This window comes from Lytechinus pictus, chromosome 19, assembly GCF_037042905.1.
Source record: "Lytechinus pictus isolate F3 Inbred chromosome 19, Lp3.0, whole genome shotgun sequence".
In the NCBI taxonomy this organism is placed as follows: Eukaryota; Metazoa; Echinodermata; class Echinoidea; order Temnopleuroida; family Toxopneustidae; genus Lytechinus; species Lytechinus pictus.
Window position 1 is genome coordinate 6,582,319 of NC_087263.1, and position 20,669 is coordinate 6,602,987.

The window sequence follows — 20,669 nt, forward strand, 5'->3', positions numbered from 1 at the left end:
GTTCTTGTTGAAGTTCAAAATAGATACAATAAACAAGTCATCATATCTTTCTTGTAAAAAATATATGTAAAAATTATATGTAAATCCTTGTTAAATGTTTCAGACTGTGTAGCCTTTTTGATCGCAATAAAAGAAGCATTATTTTTAGGTGTGAAGCAGGAGGAAGAGAAAACGAAGTTAGAAATATAAGTTATTTCTGTTCAAGTTCTATGTGAGTGACAGAGCTATACCATTCTATGGCTATGCATCTTAATATTCTAAAAGAAATGTATTACTCAAAGTATAACTAGCAGGGGGGGGGGAAGCAAATCTTATCCAACATCTATCTGTGAGAGATTGAGCTGACCAAGTCCTAGAAACTGTACAAGGTCCAAGTGATTCATAGGCACCTTTACCTTCTTTGCATAATTCGGGTCAGCGGCTTTCACAGCAGTTTGTTATTGCTGTTGTTGCCATTTTATACCTGACAGGGAAAGAGCAGAAAATGACACGAAACAGTATTCCCACTTCATAGCACGATTACTATCATATTAATGTTGCTCAAACTGTCACCTAGATACACCATTTATACAACTTTCCATTTTGTATGGTTTCTCTTCCAAAAGAAAATCAAAAATTATAAGAACAGAAAAATAACAACAGCAATAATAATAATGATAATGATAATGAATATTAGGCATTTGTATAGCGCCATCTTTCTAGAAATAATATATTTCGAGGCGCGTTGTTTTTATTTTTATCATCATTAATATTACCCCGGCTTTAGCTCGAGGTGCCTTTCAGCGCTCGTGCATTCAAGGAATTAAACCTGCCGGGTACCCATTCACCTCACCTGGGTCGAGTGCAACACAGTGTGGATACATTTCTTGCTGAAGGAAAACACGCCATGGCTAGGATTCGAACAAAAGACCCTCTGCTTGAAAGGTGAGAGTCAGAACCACTAGACCACAACGCACCCACACGCAATAATACCGACTGATAGACAGACAAAGTTGGGTTTACATAAGATCTTTGAACTAAGTACAGAACATGTCTCTTGCACGCCGAAGAAGTTGGCCAGTTCTCGGTGTTGGTTTGCTGATCAGTCTGACTGATATGAGTCCTCAAATTTGACTAAGGAAATCAAACAAGAAAAACAAGCATTTCTTTCTCTCATTTCGAATCTCGAGTTATCATAGCGTTACTTATTGGCATTGTCAATAATGCTATCCTCGTTCTTGGTACTTATTTTGAATCGCTTGAAATCGAATTTCCATCTATTCAGTCCCAAGAATTGGCGAAAATTCCTCCTAAAATGGACGTTTGTAGCAGCGTAAATGAAAGGATTCAAAGTGGAGTTACACCAAAGTAAATTACTGACAGTTTCCCACACACGGTCAGACACACATTCAAAGCCACAGATAGAGAACACTACACTGGTTATGTTATATGGTAGGTAGCAGATAGTGAAACAACCGACAAGTACTGTAAGAACGAGGGCAGCTCTGCGATGCCTCACTAAAGTTTTGTTAACCTTCTTACTAGGCCAATTGTTATTTTCTGATTCAGGACTAGGATCCTGCTGCCGAGCTTGGGCAACACTTGGATCTTCTTTCCAGCAGCATTTGGAATGCTTGGTCTCTAAAGCTGGATCCAATGAAGATTCAATTCCTCCAAGCTGCATATAATTAGGTGTTGCTCCTTCGGATGATGTGCTTCTAGGTCCGCTTTGTTGTCGGTCTTGTGTAGATTTGTGCTCCATTCTTGTATTCTTAAATCGCGTTGTCGAGGCGTCATACGACAGCATATCTGGATTGATTCTATTTCCGACAAAACCTTTCGAGCGACGTTTTATGTTAACAAACACACCTACGTAAACCACCACCAGTATGGCGAATGGTAAAATGAACTCCAAAAGGTTTACTACAATTGTAGCAGATAGGTGTGTTAGAAACTCCATTTCACATTCTTCATCATAGTTCACGTTGTGTTCCCCTGTTATGGAACTCCAAGTGAATGCCAATATGCTATATACAGTTATCAATCCAATCCAAAGAGACACGACGGTGTAGGTCGTTCTTTTATGACCACGGTTCTTGATGTATTTCGCCCCCTTGGTCAAAAGGCAGTAGCGGTCCCAACTGATTAACAGCATAGTCATAATCGATACCATGCTTAGGGTATGATCAAGGATGCACCATAGTTTGCAGAAGACCTCTCCGAATGGCCAGTAGTCTAGGATAACCCATGCCAAATTGACGCTCATTATGACTGCACCAACTAGAAAGTCCGAAATGGCAATATTCAGAATGTATAAATTAGCAACGGTTATTCTTATTTTCGGATCGCGAAAATAAGCAAGAACCACAAAGAGATTCCCGATAACAGTAATTAAAGAAATTGCTGTCAAGATGAGAGGCACAGACCAAGTTGTTGAAAATTGATATTCGTCCAGAGAACCGCTGGTCGTCGTATCCTCATGCTTATACATCATATCAAAATCCGATGTATTAGACATATTTGCAGCCAGTATGATCAAACGGAATCGGTAGTAGACAGTTAGATGTAGTACTTGTAGGAAATTCTGCACGATCGTTATACCCTTGTTTAATTATTTTGTATAAATTACGATCCTCTTGATCCGGTCACCAGCAAGAATGCCCAAAGCAAAATGAAACTAAAGGAATGTTCTCTTGAAAGAAGAAAAATGTATTTTGCTTGTAACAACTGAACAACACTTACATAATTCCCAGCAGGTTTATGAACCTCGGCGCATCAGAATCAACACCATTCTCTGTTCTTGTTGCATCAGCTCACTTTCTCTAACGCTGTTTACTTTTTTGCCAGCTAATCAATTACATTCATCAAATTGAACGAAGTCAATGACAACCATGACAACGGCAAGGGCAAAAAAGGCATAGAGAGAGGCAAGAGCACTGATTTGATTAAAAAAAGCTCCTTTTGGCGTTCACGTAAAATTATTGGAATACAATCATGATACCGTCTCGAGATAATCTAAGAAAATGACATCTGTTACTCCACATCACAGCTTTATATTCAATATGAGTGTTGCCCAGGAAAGATACTAGTTTCCACATCATCTACATCTTGCGTGATGATGATTCCTATTTAGGGAACAGCCTGTCGTCAGATCGAAGCTATACTGTTGACACTTGATTGACTTGATTGTGGTTCAATGATCCATCTACTTCCTAGCAGAAAGGGGATCCTGCTGTATCCACTCCCGACCCATAAACCAACGTGGACCTTCTGAAGAGAAAGGGGGAAGAAAGTCTTGTTATGATATCACTGTTACTTTTCTCAGTGAAATTGATATGCTGAGCGAAAAAGAAAAAACTGGAGTCATTGTTTGTGATGTAATTGCGATGTACAAGAGAATATAATTGGGTTTCCATTTTCAAGAGAGTGTGTTTGTATTATATATTTCCACTTTTCTTCTAATGTAAAAACGCATTGTAACAAAACTAATATAATGAAAGGTTGCGTTGGAAACAAAATCTTAGTAAAGTTATAACTTAAATTAGAACGTCAGGACTGGTTGTTGGGGTGGTACTGAAAGTAGTTTTTATGTTTTTTTATTGAACGTGATGCTCAATAGCGCATTAACCATGTTAATTTGTTGGTTTCGGGTTTCCAAAAAGCACTTAGGTTAGCATGTAAAAAGGTGATAAGTTGACGCACCTTACATGTATATCATACAAAACAATCGCAGCCATTTTTAAGTAGGATGGCTTTGATCGAACAATGATTTTGTTTGCATTTTTATTAAATTAAGTACATTTAGAAATGACATCCTTAAGCTATCATTATCAAAACTTCACTTAGTGATCACTGAACACGGGCGTAAATGTCGGGGGATGGGGATATATCCCCCACTTATCGGAGAGGGGGAATGGCACGTAGAATCACCCCCCCCCCACTTTTCAAGACAGAAACTTTTTTTTCCGTATCAAATTATGTTAATACGCTGATTCATCTTTAAGACAATGACTGCAGTAAAAATGCTAATTTGCCTAATATTGCATTCTAAAAACGCAAAATTTCTCACGCGGTCGCTCCTCTCCCGCGTTTAATTTATTCTTACAAAAAATGAGGTCAAGGCAGATCCTTAGTTTTATTTCATTGCAAAAGCTTTATCCGTTATCATGAGAGTATGTTTGTGATAAACCCATTTGTGAATCGAATAATTCAAATGACTTTTAAATATATATATTGGTTACAATTTTGATCATAAAGCAACAAAAACGTTCCTTAAATACACTGGCGGGGGGGGGGGGGGGCATATCCTGGCATCATTGTGAAAGCAGGATACTTGCCCGGCCGCGGCACCTATGCCCGTGAGGATGCTCTTTTCCAATAAATGGAAATGCTGTGCACATTTTTGGTAACTCGGTGCGCACTTGTTTGAAAAAGAAATATGAATTTTCCTCGGAAAATTGAATGTTTTATCATCTCCAAATATAATCTTAACTATTATTATTTTCCCCCTTTCTGCAATCTTTTCCTTTTCATTTGCATCATAGTCCAGGAAAAATAAGTTTTGACCTCAGACAAATTTCAACAGAATTTTTTCACCGCAATGCATTTCCATGACCTCCCCAAAATTACATACTAAAATTCCAATAAAGTCTAAGTGGTGTAAAAACGCCCTGATATGCATATATCCAAAATGGCGGTCATTGTGAGAATATTTCTTGATTATTGGTAGTAGTACAAACACCGGTCTTATCATAGCACTTTAAAAAATTATGATTTAACCATAATAATATCGGGGTATTTCAAAGCTTGTTATTACCGGGAAGGGGGGGGGGGGGGAGGGGCAATATGGCCCCTTTGAGATCTACGCCATGGGTCGCCCGATTGCCTCAAATTTTTGCACAAGGGTCAAGAATGATATAATCTACACAGTTGTATAGCTAAATTAACGAAAGTCGTTTTATTTTGTTTTATTAATTAATTTACACTCTTAGTTCTTATTAGTCAAGCGGGGGCAAAGACTTTTCGAATCTCACGATGCGGCAAACTGAAATTGCAATTTCAGTTTGCCGCATCGTGGTGAGACAACAGATTATTTCCTTTACCGATTCTTTTCTACCATGTCTACCACGATGATCAACATCTTCCGTACTAAATTGTTTTATCTCGTTTTTTTTAGAGTCACAGACGACACTGCTGTTCTTATTCGCCGATTTTTGAAAAAGACCTCTTTGTCTTCGAAGGGCTTGTTACAATAGATTATAATCGTTCTAGAAAGCATCTGCGCAGTGATTGCAAAAAGTTCTTGTTATTTTCATATAGAAGGGTTCACTATTTCATCTCATTTCATAAAGGAAATTATGATCCTGCGAATGCAATACTTGTGTTAAAGACCAGCGATTTTAAAGAATCACCAACGTTGTGCTTTGACCGTAGTCATGGTGGTTATGGACGAATGAGTGGAGGATTCAACATCGCCATCATCGCAATCCGTGATAAACACCTGTTTGGCCAACGTTGGACTTCAACCTTTTAAGCTCTTGGAGAGTAGTCGTGTTTGTACTCCGTTCTAGTTAAGATATCATTTCCCATCATTATTATTGGTCGATGTGGTACGTGCGAATCATCCATGCATTTATCCTATCATTGGCGGAATGATTATTTCGTAAGCAAGATACATTTGATGATTTGGCCTTCATATGATTGACCATCATAGATCACAGGGCTAAATTGTATTCCACGATACCCAATCCACAGTTGGAGTAGCTAATCTTCTGCGAGAATATCAATGTCTGCAATGTTTTTAGCTTTGACAATGTTGTCAGATCTATTTCCATTCATCAGAATTTATTGGGAATCATCATTTTTGTTATTAAAAGTTTTTCATCGAGGTAAGTCACTACGGTTTATACTTAAGGGTACCACTTTTGGGGTCGGGGAGGTTAGGTTAATAATTTAACATGGTATGTACACTGCTCTAATATGCCTATAATCTGCCTGAGATTATGAATAAGGAGCAGGGATAGACTCATCTGTCTCTTTCCCTTCACTTTATAGTGTAGACTTGTTTTCATTTCTTTATTCTATTTATTTCCCTTTTCTTCTTTATTTGCCCCATCGTGTATTCTCGTCCTTTATTAATATTTTTCGTTATATCCTCATTCTCTTTTTTTTTTATTTGTTCTCGTCTTTTTTTTGTGTGTATCGACGTGTGTCTTCTTCATATTTTCTTGTTTTTCATCATCATCATTTTCTTCTACTACTTTTGTTTTCCTTCGCAGTCTTTCTATAATTTTTGCCAATTATTATCATTAGTAGTAATAGTCTTGATATTATTATTATTATTGTTATCATCATTCTTTGGATTTCATTATTCTACCTATTATCAATCCCTCTTCTCCATCTTCTCCCTCTTTTGTTTTTCAGCATTTTCTGTTGTTCTCTCTGCTATCTACCTTGTAGTGTTTCATGCATTACTTTACATCTCTTCTCTCATAATTATGCTTTCATTTGTTCAACACCACCTTTATCAACTTTCTATTCCATACTTCATAATGAAAATATAATGTCTAATTTTTAAATCGACATCGCGTGCCCCTCAATACCTTCGTAGCCTTGAGACGATTAACGTTCATTTCCTACATTTTAATTAACACGATGTATACCAAGGTGCGTTGAGCGAGACATAACATTAACTAGCTACACGTTTTATCATTCAGCATTTCTAAAAGAGATGGTCTCAGAGGTGATTAATACATTATAATTGATTTACGTTTTATAACATTAATACAACATTTTGTGTAGCACTTTTCTAAATATTTTTTTAATGAATGTATAAACATGCCCAAAGGATTTTATTTGAAATATCTGTCAAAACGTTTCAAAGAAAAAAAAAACAGTAAAAAACTATTTTTTATACAATGGCTAATAGTTAATTTTACACAAAAATATGCCTGGATAATATCAAGACCATACATTTTCTTATTTCATAGTAATGTAAATTTGTAAAGTTCCAAAAACCAGTATTCATATTCATTTTACCTGTCAAGTAGTAATAGTATTTTGGAAAATTGTTTCTAAATTAATAGATGCTTTGTTTGATGTAAAGATTGTTTTGAATGAAAAAATATTCTGATAGGTCATGGGATATACATGTAAAAAACAAAAATGAATGTGGTTAACCTTATTTTGAATTGTACACAATTTGTAATCTGTAGGAATTATATCAGAAGATGTCTGGGAAAGGACAAACATATGGCCGATACTCTTTATTCTATTTATTAAAAAAAAAAATCGAATTTATTTAAAAAGAAAATGTAATCAGAAATGACTTGATTTAAAACAGGTCTCAAGAGTTCCTTCAATCCTTTAGTTCCTGTTTAGTGTTCATTTATGTATATTTTTGTATGTGACTTTTGTATATAACGATTGTAAATAAATAAAGTCCTGCTTATGAGGATTAAAGAGGATAAATACAATAATATTTTCAGAACTTATACGTCATATTTTTATGGTTTTCTTTTAAATAACTAGGGCAATCGATAAATAGAACGTTTGACAAATATATCGTAAAGAGAACCCTTTTTTAAAGAACCCATTAAAAAAACTAGCATTTGACATCCGTAATTACGTCATTAATTTGTAATTCATATTTTATCGGTACACGCCTTTAGGCACATAATTATAACAGGATTGTCCACACAATTTATTTTTTATAAGAAACATTTTTTTTTAGCAAATGCATTTTGATGTCTAAATCTCGGTAGCATCATAATTTCTCGAGTCCTTTCATAAACCGCCATCACTCAATACCTATCTCTCTCTCTCTCTTGTTCATGCCCTGTTTTCTATATTGTAGGTGCATATTCTAAGAGGCAAACGAAAAAAGAAAGAATTAAATATCAATTTCAAGGTAACAATTGATTGCCCTCCTTTCATCACCGCTGCAAAAAAAAAATAAATGATTTGGATCTCTTGAATATTGACTAAATTCTTCGAGATTTTACAGAATAGGGTTGATGGCGGAAGGATGTACGAGAATGAATATCTATTCAATTGTGATCTTTTGCTTTGAATTTCTCTCTTGAGCAGGAAATTTCAGAATTGATCAGAGTTAAGTCACATGATTATGTAGCTTGAAAATTAACCTAACTTGTGTGCGTGTACATGGCATGGTTTGTGTGTGTGATGATGACTTTGTGCTCATCTGTGTGTGAGGGTTTTGTGCGTGTGTGAGGATTTGTGCGTGGTTGTATCATGATGCACGCGTGTGGGTGTGTTTCCAGTAATTACATGCACGAATATCATGCACAATGTTCAAGGTATGTGCATAGCGTATTTGAAGTGATGATGAAGATGATGAATTTGTGCTTATCTGTGTGTGAGTGTGTGTGCGTGGGTGTGTTTTGGTGCGCAAGGTTGGGTGTGTATGGGTTTCCCTTTCTCTCCCCCCCCCCCTCCATCCCATCTTTGTTGCTCCCTCTTTCCTCATTTCATTTATTTCATTTTCCCCTTTTTTTTGTTTGTTTATTTGAATAATAATTCCTTATTTCCTATGTCTGTATTTAGGGGTCGAAATTTGTTTACAATTAAACTAGTAATGCACTCTTTAGAACTAATTTTTTTTTTCAATTCAATTCAAGTATTTATTTCCAAATTCATTAAAAGGAACACAATGAGAACAAAATCATATATACACAAAGAAAAAATAGATCACAACAAAAACAGAATTATCAACAGAACATAACCGGAACAAATAGAGGTAATGATAAAATAAGGGTTGACACATAATTATAAAAATATCGATGAACAAAATAATTAATGGACATGGGGCAAGCACAAAAACGCCATAAAAATGCTTGTTAAAACGCGCATACCCGAGATGTATTAATCGTTAAAATAAAATTCAGTATACGAGATGGGTGCGGCAAGTACCAAAGAATAAATGGAATCATACTCAAAGGTGTCACTAGTCAAATGAATACAATAGATAAGTTAACCTTTATTACACGAATAGTCACTGTAATACGACATAACACATCTTTACCTTCCGTTTGTGGGGTGGGGATGGAGGGGAGGGGTGCCTTATACCAGTCATTGTCTCTGCATACCGGCTATTTATCTGTTCCAAGCCGTCACTAATTTGTAGAAGTCATTAGACAGAAAGAGACTGTTAAGAGATAAGAAGATGATGTCAGTAAAATGGAAGATTAATCAGTGGGGCTTAAATCAAAAACAGATTTGTAACATATGGGAATGTTTTAAATTGGCATAGCTTTATCCCGTGCAATTACATGCACGAACTTCATGCACAATGTTCAAGGTATATGCATTGTGTTAATGAAGTGATGATGAAGATGATTGCAATTGGTGATGGTAATATAATACATGATAGAAAAGATTATTATTTTCATATTGTGATTTTTGGTATTATCATTACTAATTTCGATATATTCATCGTCATCATAATCGTCATCATCATCATCATCATTATCATCAACATCATCATCATTATCATCATCATCATCATCCATCTGTTGTTTCTATTTGGATTGTTTAATGGTTTAATTGTATATTTTTATTTCGATGAATTGATACTCTTGATTCCTTGGTGGACTATGAATTTACGATTTACGATATACATTCGTTGGTGAGAGTGTGTATGAGTGTGTGTTTCCATTATACGAACAACCGTCTTTTCTTTTATTATCGTTGAGTGTCACGAAAAATGGATCTTAAAAAGAAATAAAGCATTCCTTCAATATGATATTAATCAAAATCTCAGACATGTCAACATGGTCAATATCTGACATGTAACTGACACTCTCCATATTAATTATAAAAATAACTTCTCATAGTCCCTTTCAGACCCAGGAAGAACGAATGGTAATTATACTGAATGTACAAACAAAGCACACTTTCGGTTTATACTCCTTGGTTGACAGATAAAATGAAAGGATGAAAAACATTACCATTTGACACCCCAATCAGTTCCTGCTCAGAGATATTAATTTCATATTTGGTATTACTTGCAGAAAGAAGTAGCATTTATAGAAGTGGAAGTATAGTAGTATAGTAGCACAAAAAGCGCTTCGTGTGAACAGGGTAATAGAGCTAGGCATAGCTGCGATGCATAGTTACCAGTAAGGACATGGGTAAACATAAACGTTTCAGAAGCAAAAATAATAATCTAAAGGCAAGTTTTGAACGTTTGTCAAACAATAAAGATGCCATTAACTGACATGACGGTCATATGAGTAGGTGGGACATCACCTGAATTACCTGTCATCCTTGTTAGTTTTGATGATGTACTGCTAGTAGTAGGTGATGTTATCAGTCAGGGGCGGATGCGCGATTTAGGATAGCAAGAGGGGCTCATTAAGAAGTCAACGTAAAATATAAAAGGTCATCACTCAATTTTTTTTGGAATACCCCTCCCCCCAAAAAAAACACATAATAATAATAATAATGATAAATAAATAAATGAATAATAAAAACAAAAAAAAATCATAAGATAAAACAAATAACTTTAATAAGCAGATAAATACATTTAAAAAAAGTAAAAATACAAAAAATAGAAGCATGTGTGTGTGTGGGTGTGTGTGTGTGTGAGAGAGATGTGTGTGTGTTCTTTCATTCACACTTCCGGAAATAGCGCGTACGATGGAGCATTATATTTTTTGCACTCAGATATGGCCAATCAAACCGCTTTTTGTAGTAGCAGAAGAAGAATTGATAGTAGTAGACGTATTAGCAGTAGAATTAGTAGAAGAAGTAGATCGAAGCAGCAGCAGCAGCAGTAGTAGTAGTAGTAGTAGTAGTAGTAGCAGCAGAAGTAGTAGTAGTAGTAATAGTATATAGTAGTAGCAGAATTAGTAATAGGAGTAGTAGCAGTAGTATAAGTAGGCATGGTAAGTGTAGAAAAAAGGCCATCGGAGGCTCCTCGAACCGGATCGCTGATTCAAACTTGTTTCATTACACACAGGAATGATACCAGTGCTTGCCAATATTGTGTTATGGTAGAAATGCGATTATCAGAAATTATTATCATAGAAGGTATACCTTTTTTATTGCAACTCAAAACATAATTTGCGCTATAGCGGCGAAGGGGATACCAGTACCGTTTCCTTTCTTTTGTTTTAAGAGAGAGAAAGCAGAAATGAGGCATGATGATGGCGAATGACACAGAAATAGTATTATAATGAGAGAAATGAGTTCATGAAGTATACAGTATTATTAAGTACCCCTTCAGTACCCATATCAACTCGTAGATGATCTAAATGGGATCAGCTCAATGTGCTTTAATTTTACACCCCCCCCCCCCCATCAAACGAATTTATGGTTTTTCTCCGGCGATTTCAGGCCACAGTATTTCTCATATCAAAGCAATCGTTGTTTGTACTACTATTAGGTTGATTAACATTGATCGTAGAGGCGATAATATTATTTGACATTTAATCACGAATTGAAATATATTCATTAAAAGCCAACTCGTTTATTTCTTCCGCCCATGTCCAGGCAATTAAAGCGTGTTTAAAGCGTGGTCGGCGGTAATTTCATCGGCGATTTCCCTCAAAGTGAACGTGTTTAGAATAATCATGTAGGATTAGAGGATTTACTTACTCAACGTGCTCATTTTTGGTTTATGATGATAAAATAATGAAATCTGATTATTACCATGGCAGTAATTTCATTTACCAAACCGCTCTGTCAGCGAAGCCTATACCATTATATTTTGTTACCAATCTACGGGCACCAAGCTAGAAAACGACCAGACCATTTGGATAAATGATTGGAATGATTTGTTCAAATTGACCTCCCGTTAATGAGGCCGGCGATTAACTTTTATCCATGGGCGGAAATCCCAGGGGGGGACGTGTCCCCCCTACCCAAAATAGTAGGGACACATGTAGACCGTTCAGACTGTCCTCCGTCACCCGGGGGAAGGGGGAGAGAAGTCTTATCTCTTCAAATGTCCCCCTACAAGTTTCGGTCTTTTGCGATGGAAAGAATGAAATTGAAATAAAACATATATTTTGGACGAGATTACCTTACTTATTGAGCGATAACCTTTTTTTTTCTTTTCAAATTTATTTCGGCGAAATGACCTTACATTTTGGGGGATCACCCTTTTTTGCTTGTCAAATTTTCCAGCCCCCCCCCCCCCTCTAGCCCCCCTACCTTTGGAGACAGATTTCCGCCCTTGCTTTTATCATTAAGCATTTCCCGCCATCTGCCATATCAAACGTACCTGAAGAACGAATTAAGAAATATAAAAATTGCTAATGGTTTTGTTTAATATTTTACAGATGCAACAAACTAGTTTCTTTGGAAATCTTGGATATCTATCATGAAAGTCTGCTCTGATTGACAGTGCCGATAATTGAGGACATTTCACGGTTGGTCAAATGGAACCAAATTGACAGGTTACCTTGTTTCAGAACAAATACGTATATAAGCAACCAGTCTTTATATGAAACTCTCTCGTCGATGTTTGACTATTAAGTGATACCTGAGCCATTGCCACAATTTGGAGACCAAATTTCTAACCGGACTCGTCAAAAGACAGAAAAAATCAGCGAGTGTACACTGACTTTGATATCGACTGAAACCCTGCAGATCGGCAGAACATTGAAAGCGTACATGTCCTGGCCTGACAGTGTATAAGCTATTGAGCTGTAAAGGGATAAAGTAAGACCAATATCGATTGTTTAATCTTAAATCCCTGAATTGATAGCTTAATCGAAATGGAAAACGCGAGTGATATTCATCCAAACACATCCAGCTGTTGCGAATATCAAGATTTGTATGATATAAGTGAACATCCCATGCATTCGATTGCGTGGCTAGCCACTGTCCCTTCGACTCTTTCGATAATAATCGCGGTCACTGTTGTGGGGAACGCGATGGTGATTGTAGCTTACTTTCGGGACAAACGCATCAGGGATAATGTAGCGAACCTCTTCATCTTAAACCTTGCAATAACAGACTTTGTCGTCGGTGCTTTCATCATTTCCATTGACACTGCCTGGATCATCAATGACGTCTGGACCTATGGAGAAGTGTTCTGCAAAATCTGGCTAGACGTTGATTTCGTAGTCACCATGATGTCTTTGCTCACCATGGTACTCATCAGCTGGGATCGTTACTGTCTCCTGACGATGGGGATGCGGTACAAAACATTCCAAACGAAAAAGCGTATCTGCGTGATCCTTGCCATTTCTTGGACAATTGTTAGCCTGATATACACATTCCTTGCTTTCGCATGGAGTCCCATTACCGGTGAATATAACGTAGATTATTCACAAAACTGTGAAATGGAGTTTACATACAACGTGGCCGCAACGCTCGTCATCAACATTTTCGAATTCTTCATTCCGTTTACTATCTTAATTATCCTTAACATTTCTGTGTACAGTAACATAAAACGTAGGTCTAGGGGTACCGTCGGCCAAAGCCCTTCAATACATACGTCGGCTAGGTCACCGAAGAAAAGCTTTGGACCTAGATCTCCAAGGAGGGTAAACTACCATCCTCCAGACGGTCTCTCTGGCCCACTAGCAGATTCTCATAGCCGCGGTGGTGATGCTGTTGCAGCAAATGTAACTATCGAGTCTACTGACAACCGCGCAGATGGAGAAAATTCCTTCACAAGAAAACTGTCAAATGAAAGAGACTCGACTCCAAAGGAAGAAGGTCGAACATTCGCTAGGCATCGAAAAGCAGCATTCGTGTTAGCCATCCTTATCGGCTGTTTCCTTCTCTGTTGGTTACCCTACCAAGTAACAAGCGTAATGTATGCAGTCTGTGATACCGATTGCGTCTCCACTCGTTTGTGGGAGGTCACGAATTTACTTCTTTGGGGTAACTCAACCATTAATCCCTTTATCTATGCTGCTACTAATGTCCACTTTCGTCGGAACTTTAGGAAGTTTTTGTTGCTTGATCGTTGGGCTTGTGACTTTAAACATTGTAAAATGAAATGTCAAAATGCAAATCAGATTCAGGTTGCCACCGGAAGCCTTAATGACAGCACGGTAACCTAATATCTGCAAACGATCGTCTTCGATCTAGAGAGTTTCCTTGGAAACATGTCGGAAGGCCCAGACAAGAAACTTTTGTCAATACAATCAGACTACTGCACATCTAGCACCTATGACTTTGTCATGCCTGTAGCCGATATAAAAATAAAAATAAATGCATTGGCACCAATGGCTCTTATACCGTCTATTAAGGCACAGGTTAACAATGATTTGACTTTATAAAAAGCAGCTGAAAGATCCCACTCATCACCTGTGTCCGTAATATGTTATAACAATGAAGCCCAGACAAGAAATCGTACCCGAGAAGTGCTTCAAAAGGGAGAAATATAAATTGACCAGAAACACAATATTTATTTCATGATGATGACGAGAACAGCTTTTGTTTAGCGCCATTTATCTGGAAAAAACAACAACGACATTCAGAGGCGCCAGCTCCCCAATATGTGACACGTTATTCCAAAAGTTGCAGGAAGAGAAGGGTCTTTATTTCAGATTTGAAGGTCTCAATGTCGTCACATGTCATCCTATACAATAACATTCGTTGTATATTGATATCCTCAGGAGATTAAAGGCTTGGTCCCATTGCACTTACGGATGCAGAGAGGATGTAAAACAGAAAATAATATTGCCATCCGTTGGAAAACGTTATGTATCCGTTGTGTACCCGTTGCATACGTGTTTCATACGCTCTGTATGCATCGAGCATCCGTCCACTGTGATTTCATTGTTCGCCCATTTTGCAGGTTTTTCCAATGAGCGCTTTTAGAAACGCACGTCGACATAGTCAACTGGTACGAGATGACGTCATTTTTTGGCGTTCCATATGCCTCAGGTCCTCACACACGTCCACTATCAGAATGGAGAACCTCGCCACATCCATTTTGCAGTTCTCCTAAATCATAGTCGACGTGCACGTGAGTGACGTCATTTCAACCGCTCAAGCCCAGCATTAAGATCAACCTTTCCCTTTTAAAACACAGTTTTCAGTGACTTTTTCACAAAATTAATGTAAGTTGTACGATGCATTATGTTTATCATATTTGAAATTGCTTTCTGATCTTCAAAATACATATCGATATGTATCCTAACTCGCGTAAAAAGGAATCAAAGCAAGTGAAAGGGCAAGTGTGCACAAGTTGCACCTTCGCATCACCCGACCGGTCCGCCAGGCGATGGTAAGCCAGATCTTTCGGGTCGGGCAGCGTGTCATGACCCGCTGGTTATCGCACTGTTTCACTTTGACGTACGTACACGTACAAGTCGAGTGAAATCTAAAGTATTCGCATCTGTAGTGAACAAGTGCAGACGACGACGTTGACTCGAACGATCAAACGACTGCTACGCCGTTCTCGTTCACTGCTCCTAAAAGTCTCTATTGTCTGGAGCGGATGAAAACGGATGGAGCCACCTCGAACTTTTGCTTGTCCGCTGTATTCGTTATGGATACGTTTTGTGTCCGTCGGCAAGTGGGACCAGGCCTTTAAAGGCCTGGTCCCACTGCACTTACGGATGCAAACCGGAAGTAAAGCGTGACAAAATCTTGCCATCCGTTGGAAACCGCTATGCATCCGTTGTGTACTCATCGAGCATCCATCCACTGTGATTTCATCCGCGCACAAGGTTATGAGCTGCACAAAACTTTTAGAACGGATGATCTTTCCGCCGCGTACGACGTAAATCCGCAACAATACGAGAACCGGCCAACCTTCCATCTCCGTTAAACATCTGCTGTTCCTTTCTACATCTTCTGGGAATCCTCGAAACTCATATTCACGGAAAGAGGGAGGAAAGATAAGGTACATGGAACGTCTATATATCGTTAGTAGCGCGGAAATGGAGAGGATGTATGCATCTCGTATATAAAGTCTTCAAAACCCCCGGTAACACCTTCGGAGAAGCCATCCACTTCCATCTAGACCGGGGGCTTGGAGAGTTTATTCAGCTGATCGGGTACATAAGGTTTGATGGTCCCATCATGTTGGCATGATATCAGTGGTCAAGAAAATGTGTTGCTGCCGGGTCATATCCTGTAAGGAAAGCCCAGAGGACGCCATTTTTGTCGGCTATATTGGATTTTTCATGAAAATCAAATATTTTCAGATTTTGCACAGACAATTGAGATAATCAAAACACACCTTGTGCAGAGAAATGTCCTCCAGAACAGCTGGATCCTCAGTCGAGGTCCTCCTGCCAGCCATTTCGGCCCATTATCCTCGATATGGCTATGTGGCAGGAGGCGGGCCAGCAGCATCAAGACAAGATGCCACCTCCAGCTGCTTGTTTGGTAAGTTGGCTTTATATTTATTCCAAATCCAGGCTGAGGACCTTGTGGCGATCTCCATTAAGTCCAAAGCCAGCTTCCTTCTGTTGGTTGTCCCCATTCTTGAGAGGAAGAAATGGAGAGACTTTGTCGCATAACCTCTGCAGCCAATAAATACGCATTTCACAATGATTTAGATTGTAGAAATCAATTGCAATCGTTTTCTGGACAGTCCGGTTAATAATTTTATTTAAAAAAACGAGAATTTATGCAAATTTTGTTTATGTTTTTGGTCAAAAATTGCACGTGCATTGATATCTTTCTGTTTTGTCATTTATACAACTAATGCAAAATACGAATGCAAACCGGATGTAAAGTGTAAAAAAAATCTTGCCATCCGTTGGAAAATGCTATGCATCCGTTGTGTATTCATTGCATACGTGTTACATATGCTCTACCCATCGAGCATCCATCCGGTGTGATTTCATCCGCGCACAAAGTTTTGAGCTGCACAAAACTTTTAGAACGGAACAATCCGCAACATTACGAGAAACCAACGTCCCATCTCCGTTATCATCCGTTGAACGTCGGCTGTTTCCTCTCTGCATCTTCTGGGAATCCTCGAAAATCATATTAACGGAAAGAGGGAGAAAAGACAAGGCACATGGAACGTCTATATATCGTTAGTAGCGCGGAAATGGAGAGGATGTATTCATCTCGTATATAAAGTCATCAAAACCCCGGCAACGCCTTCGACTCATCCACTTATATCCCCTTTCATCCGCTAGGCATGCGATGAACATCCGTTTAAGATCCCCGCTAAATAATACCAACGTCCGTTATTTTCCGTTATGTTTTCGGCAAATTTTCGCTAATATTGTCCACTTCTGGAGCGGATTGAAACGGATGAAGCCCCCCCCCCCCCCCCATCTCCACGAAAGTTTGCTTGTCCGCTGTGTTCTTTAGATACGGTCTGCATGCATCAGCCAGTGGATGAGGCCTTAAGTAAATAATGGTTTTTCAGTATATCCAAGGAGATATCATAACTTGAAAGTGTCTGCACGTATACCTGTATGCATTTTTCTTCTTTGTGTATATTGTTTTCATCAATAGGAACAATAATAAATTCAGCATGAATGAATGTTCAGTATTATTTTTCCCAATATGACGTTTGGAATGTTAACATATGCCTTTAATCAAAAATAATAATGTCATCTTGTACCCATGAGAGCCACTTCAGTAAAAAAAAATGTTCTCCCAGCGGGCCCTGCTTAACATGATTACCCGGCAAAGATCGAAATTGCACTACTCAAAAGTAGAAAATGATCGCTCTCTGAAATCGATCCGCCATCAAGGTCCTCGAATATGGAATTCTTTGAATGTCAATGTTACATCATGTAGCTACTTAAACTGTTTTAAACGAAAGAATGTAAGTCAAGCTTGCTATCCTCTTTTAGTCATTAATTTGTCTTGGCCAGGGGACGCGTCCCCATACCAAAAATACTAGGGGGACACAATATCAAATGTCCCCCTACTATTTTTGGTCTGTTATGATGGAGAAAAATACATCATTCACAATCGAAATAATACCTGTATTTTGGACTAAATGACCTAACATTTTGAATGAAAACCTTGGCTTTTTTGTTTTTGTTTTTATTTTTGCTTGTCAATTTTATTTGGGTAAAAATGACCTTACGTTTTGGGTGCTAAGCTTTTTTTTTTTTTTTTTGCTTGTCAAATTTTCCAGCCCCTTTTCCCCCTACCCTTTGGCATAGATTTCCCGGCGCCCACGTTCCTTCAAGGTATGTACATGCATATTTGATATTCCTACCCCCCCCCCCCCCAATCCCTGTGTGAATGACTTTGTGATGTGAATTTATTTTCTTTTTTGTTATCACCAATCTCCGGGCGCCAAGCTAGAAAACGACAAGACCATTTTAATAAATTTGTAGAATGATTCAGCCTCTATTTGATCTAACTGACCTCCAGTTAATGAGGCCGGTGATTACCTATCATTATTATTAAGCATTTCCCGCCATATCAAACGTACCTGAAGAACGAATATAGAAGAAAAAAATTGCTAATGGTTTTGTTTAATATTTTACAGATGCAACGAACCAGGTTTTATGGAAATTTTGTATAACTATCAAGAAAGTCTGCTTTGATTGACAGTGCCGATAATTGAAGAAATTTCACAGTTTGTCAAAAGGAAACAAACTGGTGGGTTCAGAACAAATACGTATAAGCAACCAGTCTTTATATGAAACTCTCTCGTCGATGTTTGATAGTTGAGTGACACCTGAGCCATTACCACAATTTGGAGACCCAATTTCAAACCAGACTCGTCAAAAGACAGAATACATCAGCGAGTGTATACTGACTTTTATACCGACTGAAACCCTGCAGATCGGCAGAACGTTGAAAACGTGCATGTCCTGGCCTGGCATACTGTTCTATACCGGACAAAAACAAATAAGCTATTGAGCTGTAAAGGAATAAAGTAAACCCAGTAACGATTATTAAATCTTAAATCCCTGATTAGATAGCTCAATCGAAATGGAAAACACGAGAGATATTCATCATAACACCTCGAGCTGTTGCGAGGATCGAGATTTGTATGATATAAGTGTACATTCCGTGCATTCGATTGCGTGGCTAGCCACTGTCCCTTTGACTCTTTCGATAATTATCGCAGTCACTGTAGTGGGGAACGCGATGGTGATTGCAGCTTACTTTCGGGACAAACGCATCAGGAATAATGTAGCGAACCTCCTCATCTTAAACCTTGCAATAACAGACTTTGTCGTCGGTGCTTTCATCATTTCCTTCGACACTGCCTGGATCATCAAGGACGTCTGGACCTATGGAGAAGTGTTCTGCAAAATCTGGCTAGAAGTTGATTTCGTAGTCACCATGATGTCTTTGCTCACCATGGTACTCATCAGCTGGGATCGTTACTGTCTCCTGACGATGGGGATGCGGTACAAAACATTCCAAACGAAAAAGCGTATCTGCGTGATCCTTGCCATTTCTTGGACAATTGTTAGCCTGATATACACATTCCTTGCTTTCGCATGGAGTCCCATTACCGGTGAATATAACGTAGATTATTCACAAAACTGTGAAATGGAATTTGTATACAACCTGGTCGCAACGATCGTCATCAACATTTGCGGATTCTTCATTCCATTTACTATCTTAATTATCCTTAACATTGCTGTGTACAGTAACATAAAACGAAGGTCTAGGGGTACCGTCGGCCAAAGCCCTTCAAGTTCAATAAATCCGTCGGCTAGGTCATCAAAGAGAAGCGTTGGGCCTCGATCTCCAAGGAGGGTAGACTACCGTCATCCCGACGGTCCATTTGGCCCAGTAGCAGATTCACCTAGCCGCGGTGGTGATGCTGCTGCAGCAAATGTAACTACCGAGACTACTGACAACCTCGCAGATGGAGAAAACCCCATCACAAAAAAACTGTCAAATGAAAGAGCCTCTACTTCAAAGAAAGCAAGTCGAACATTTGCCAAGCATCGAAAAGCAGCCTTCGTGTTAGCCATCCTTATCGGCTGTTTCCTGCTCTGTTGGCTACCTTACCAAGTAACAAGCGTAATGTATGCAGTCTGTGATACCGATTGCGTCTCCACTCGTTTGTGGGAGGTCACGAATTTACTTCTTTGGTGTAACTCAACCATTAATCCCTTTATCTATGCTGCTACTAATGTCCACTTTCGTCGGAACTTTAGGAAGTTTTTGTTGCTTGATCGTTGGGCTTGTAACTTTAAAAATTGTAAAATGAAATGTCAAAATGCAAATCAGATTCAGGTTGCCACTGGAAGCCTTAATGGCAGCACGGTTACCTAATATCTGCAAAACGACCGTCTTCAATCTAGAGAGTTTCCTTGCAAACATGTCGGAAGGCCCAGACACGAAACTTTTGTCAATACAATTATCTGACTGCTGCACATGTTGCGCCTATGGCCCTGTCATGCCTGTGGTGGATATAACATTTTAAAAATGAATGCTTTGGCACCAATGGCTCTTATAACGTGTATTAAGGCACAGGTAAACAATGATTTGACTTTTAAAAAATGAAAGCAGCTGAAAGATCCTACTTATCACCTGTGTCCGTGATATGTTAACAATGAAGCTAAGACAAGAAATTGTACCCGAAAAGTCCTTCAAAAGGGTGAAATGTAAATTGACCGGAAACACAATTTTTATTTCATGATGATGATGAGAACAGCATTTGTATAGCGCCATTTATCTGCAAAAAAACAACAACGACATTCAGAGGCGCCAGCTCTCCAATATGTCACACGTTATTACAAAAGTTGCAGGAAAAGAAGGGTCTTTATTTTAGATTTAAAGGTCCTACTGCACTTACGGATGTA

General features: G+C 38.4%; 2 protein-coding genes across 2 annotated transcripts; both read left to right on the top strand.

Annotated features, from left to right (window-relative positions):
• Positions 1-12,722: 12,722 nt before the first annotated feature.
• Positions 12,723-16,121, top strand: LOC129282520 (histamine H2 receptor-like). Its single transcript, XM_054918414.2, has one exon. The coding sequence runs from the start codon at positions 12,723-12,725 to the stop codon at positions 14,019-14,021; it is 1,299 nt and encodes a 432-aa protein (XP_054774389.2). The 3' UTR covers positions 14,022-16,121.
• Positions 16,122-16,236: 115 nt separating this feature from the next.
• LOC129282557 (histamine H2 receptor-like) lies at positions 16,237-20,669 on the top strand. Its single transcript, XM_064114055.1, has 3 exons — positions 16,237-16,302; positions 18,026-18,080; positions 18,821-20,669. The coding sequence occupies exons 1-3, from the start codon at positions 16,237-16,239 to the stop codon at positions 20,137-20,139; spliced, it is 1,440 nt and encodes a 479-aa protein (XP_063970125.1). The 3' UTR covers positions 20,140-20,669.

Bases quoted from the DNA above. Each gene is read 5' to 3' on its own strand.
- LOC129282520 (XM_054918414.2), top strand. From the start codon at position 12,723: ATGGAAAACGCGAGTGATATTCATCCAAACACATCCAGCTGTTGCGAA.
- LOC129282557 (XM_064114055.1), top strand. From the start codon at position 16,237: ATGGCTATGTGGCAGGAGGCGGGCCAGCAGCATCAAGACAAGATGCCA. The intron at 16,303-18,025 runs GTAAGTTGGCTT...CAAATTTTCCAG, and splicing joins CACCTCCAGCTGCTTGTTTG to CCCCTTTTCCCCCTACCCTT. The intron at 18,081-18,820 runs GTATGTACATGC...ATCCCTGATTAG, and splicing joins GGCGCCCACGTTCCTTCAAG to ATAGCTCAATCGAAATGGAA.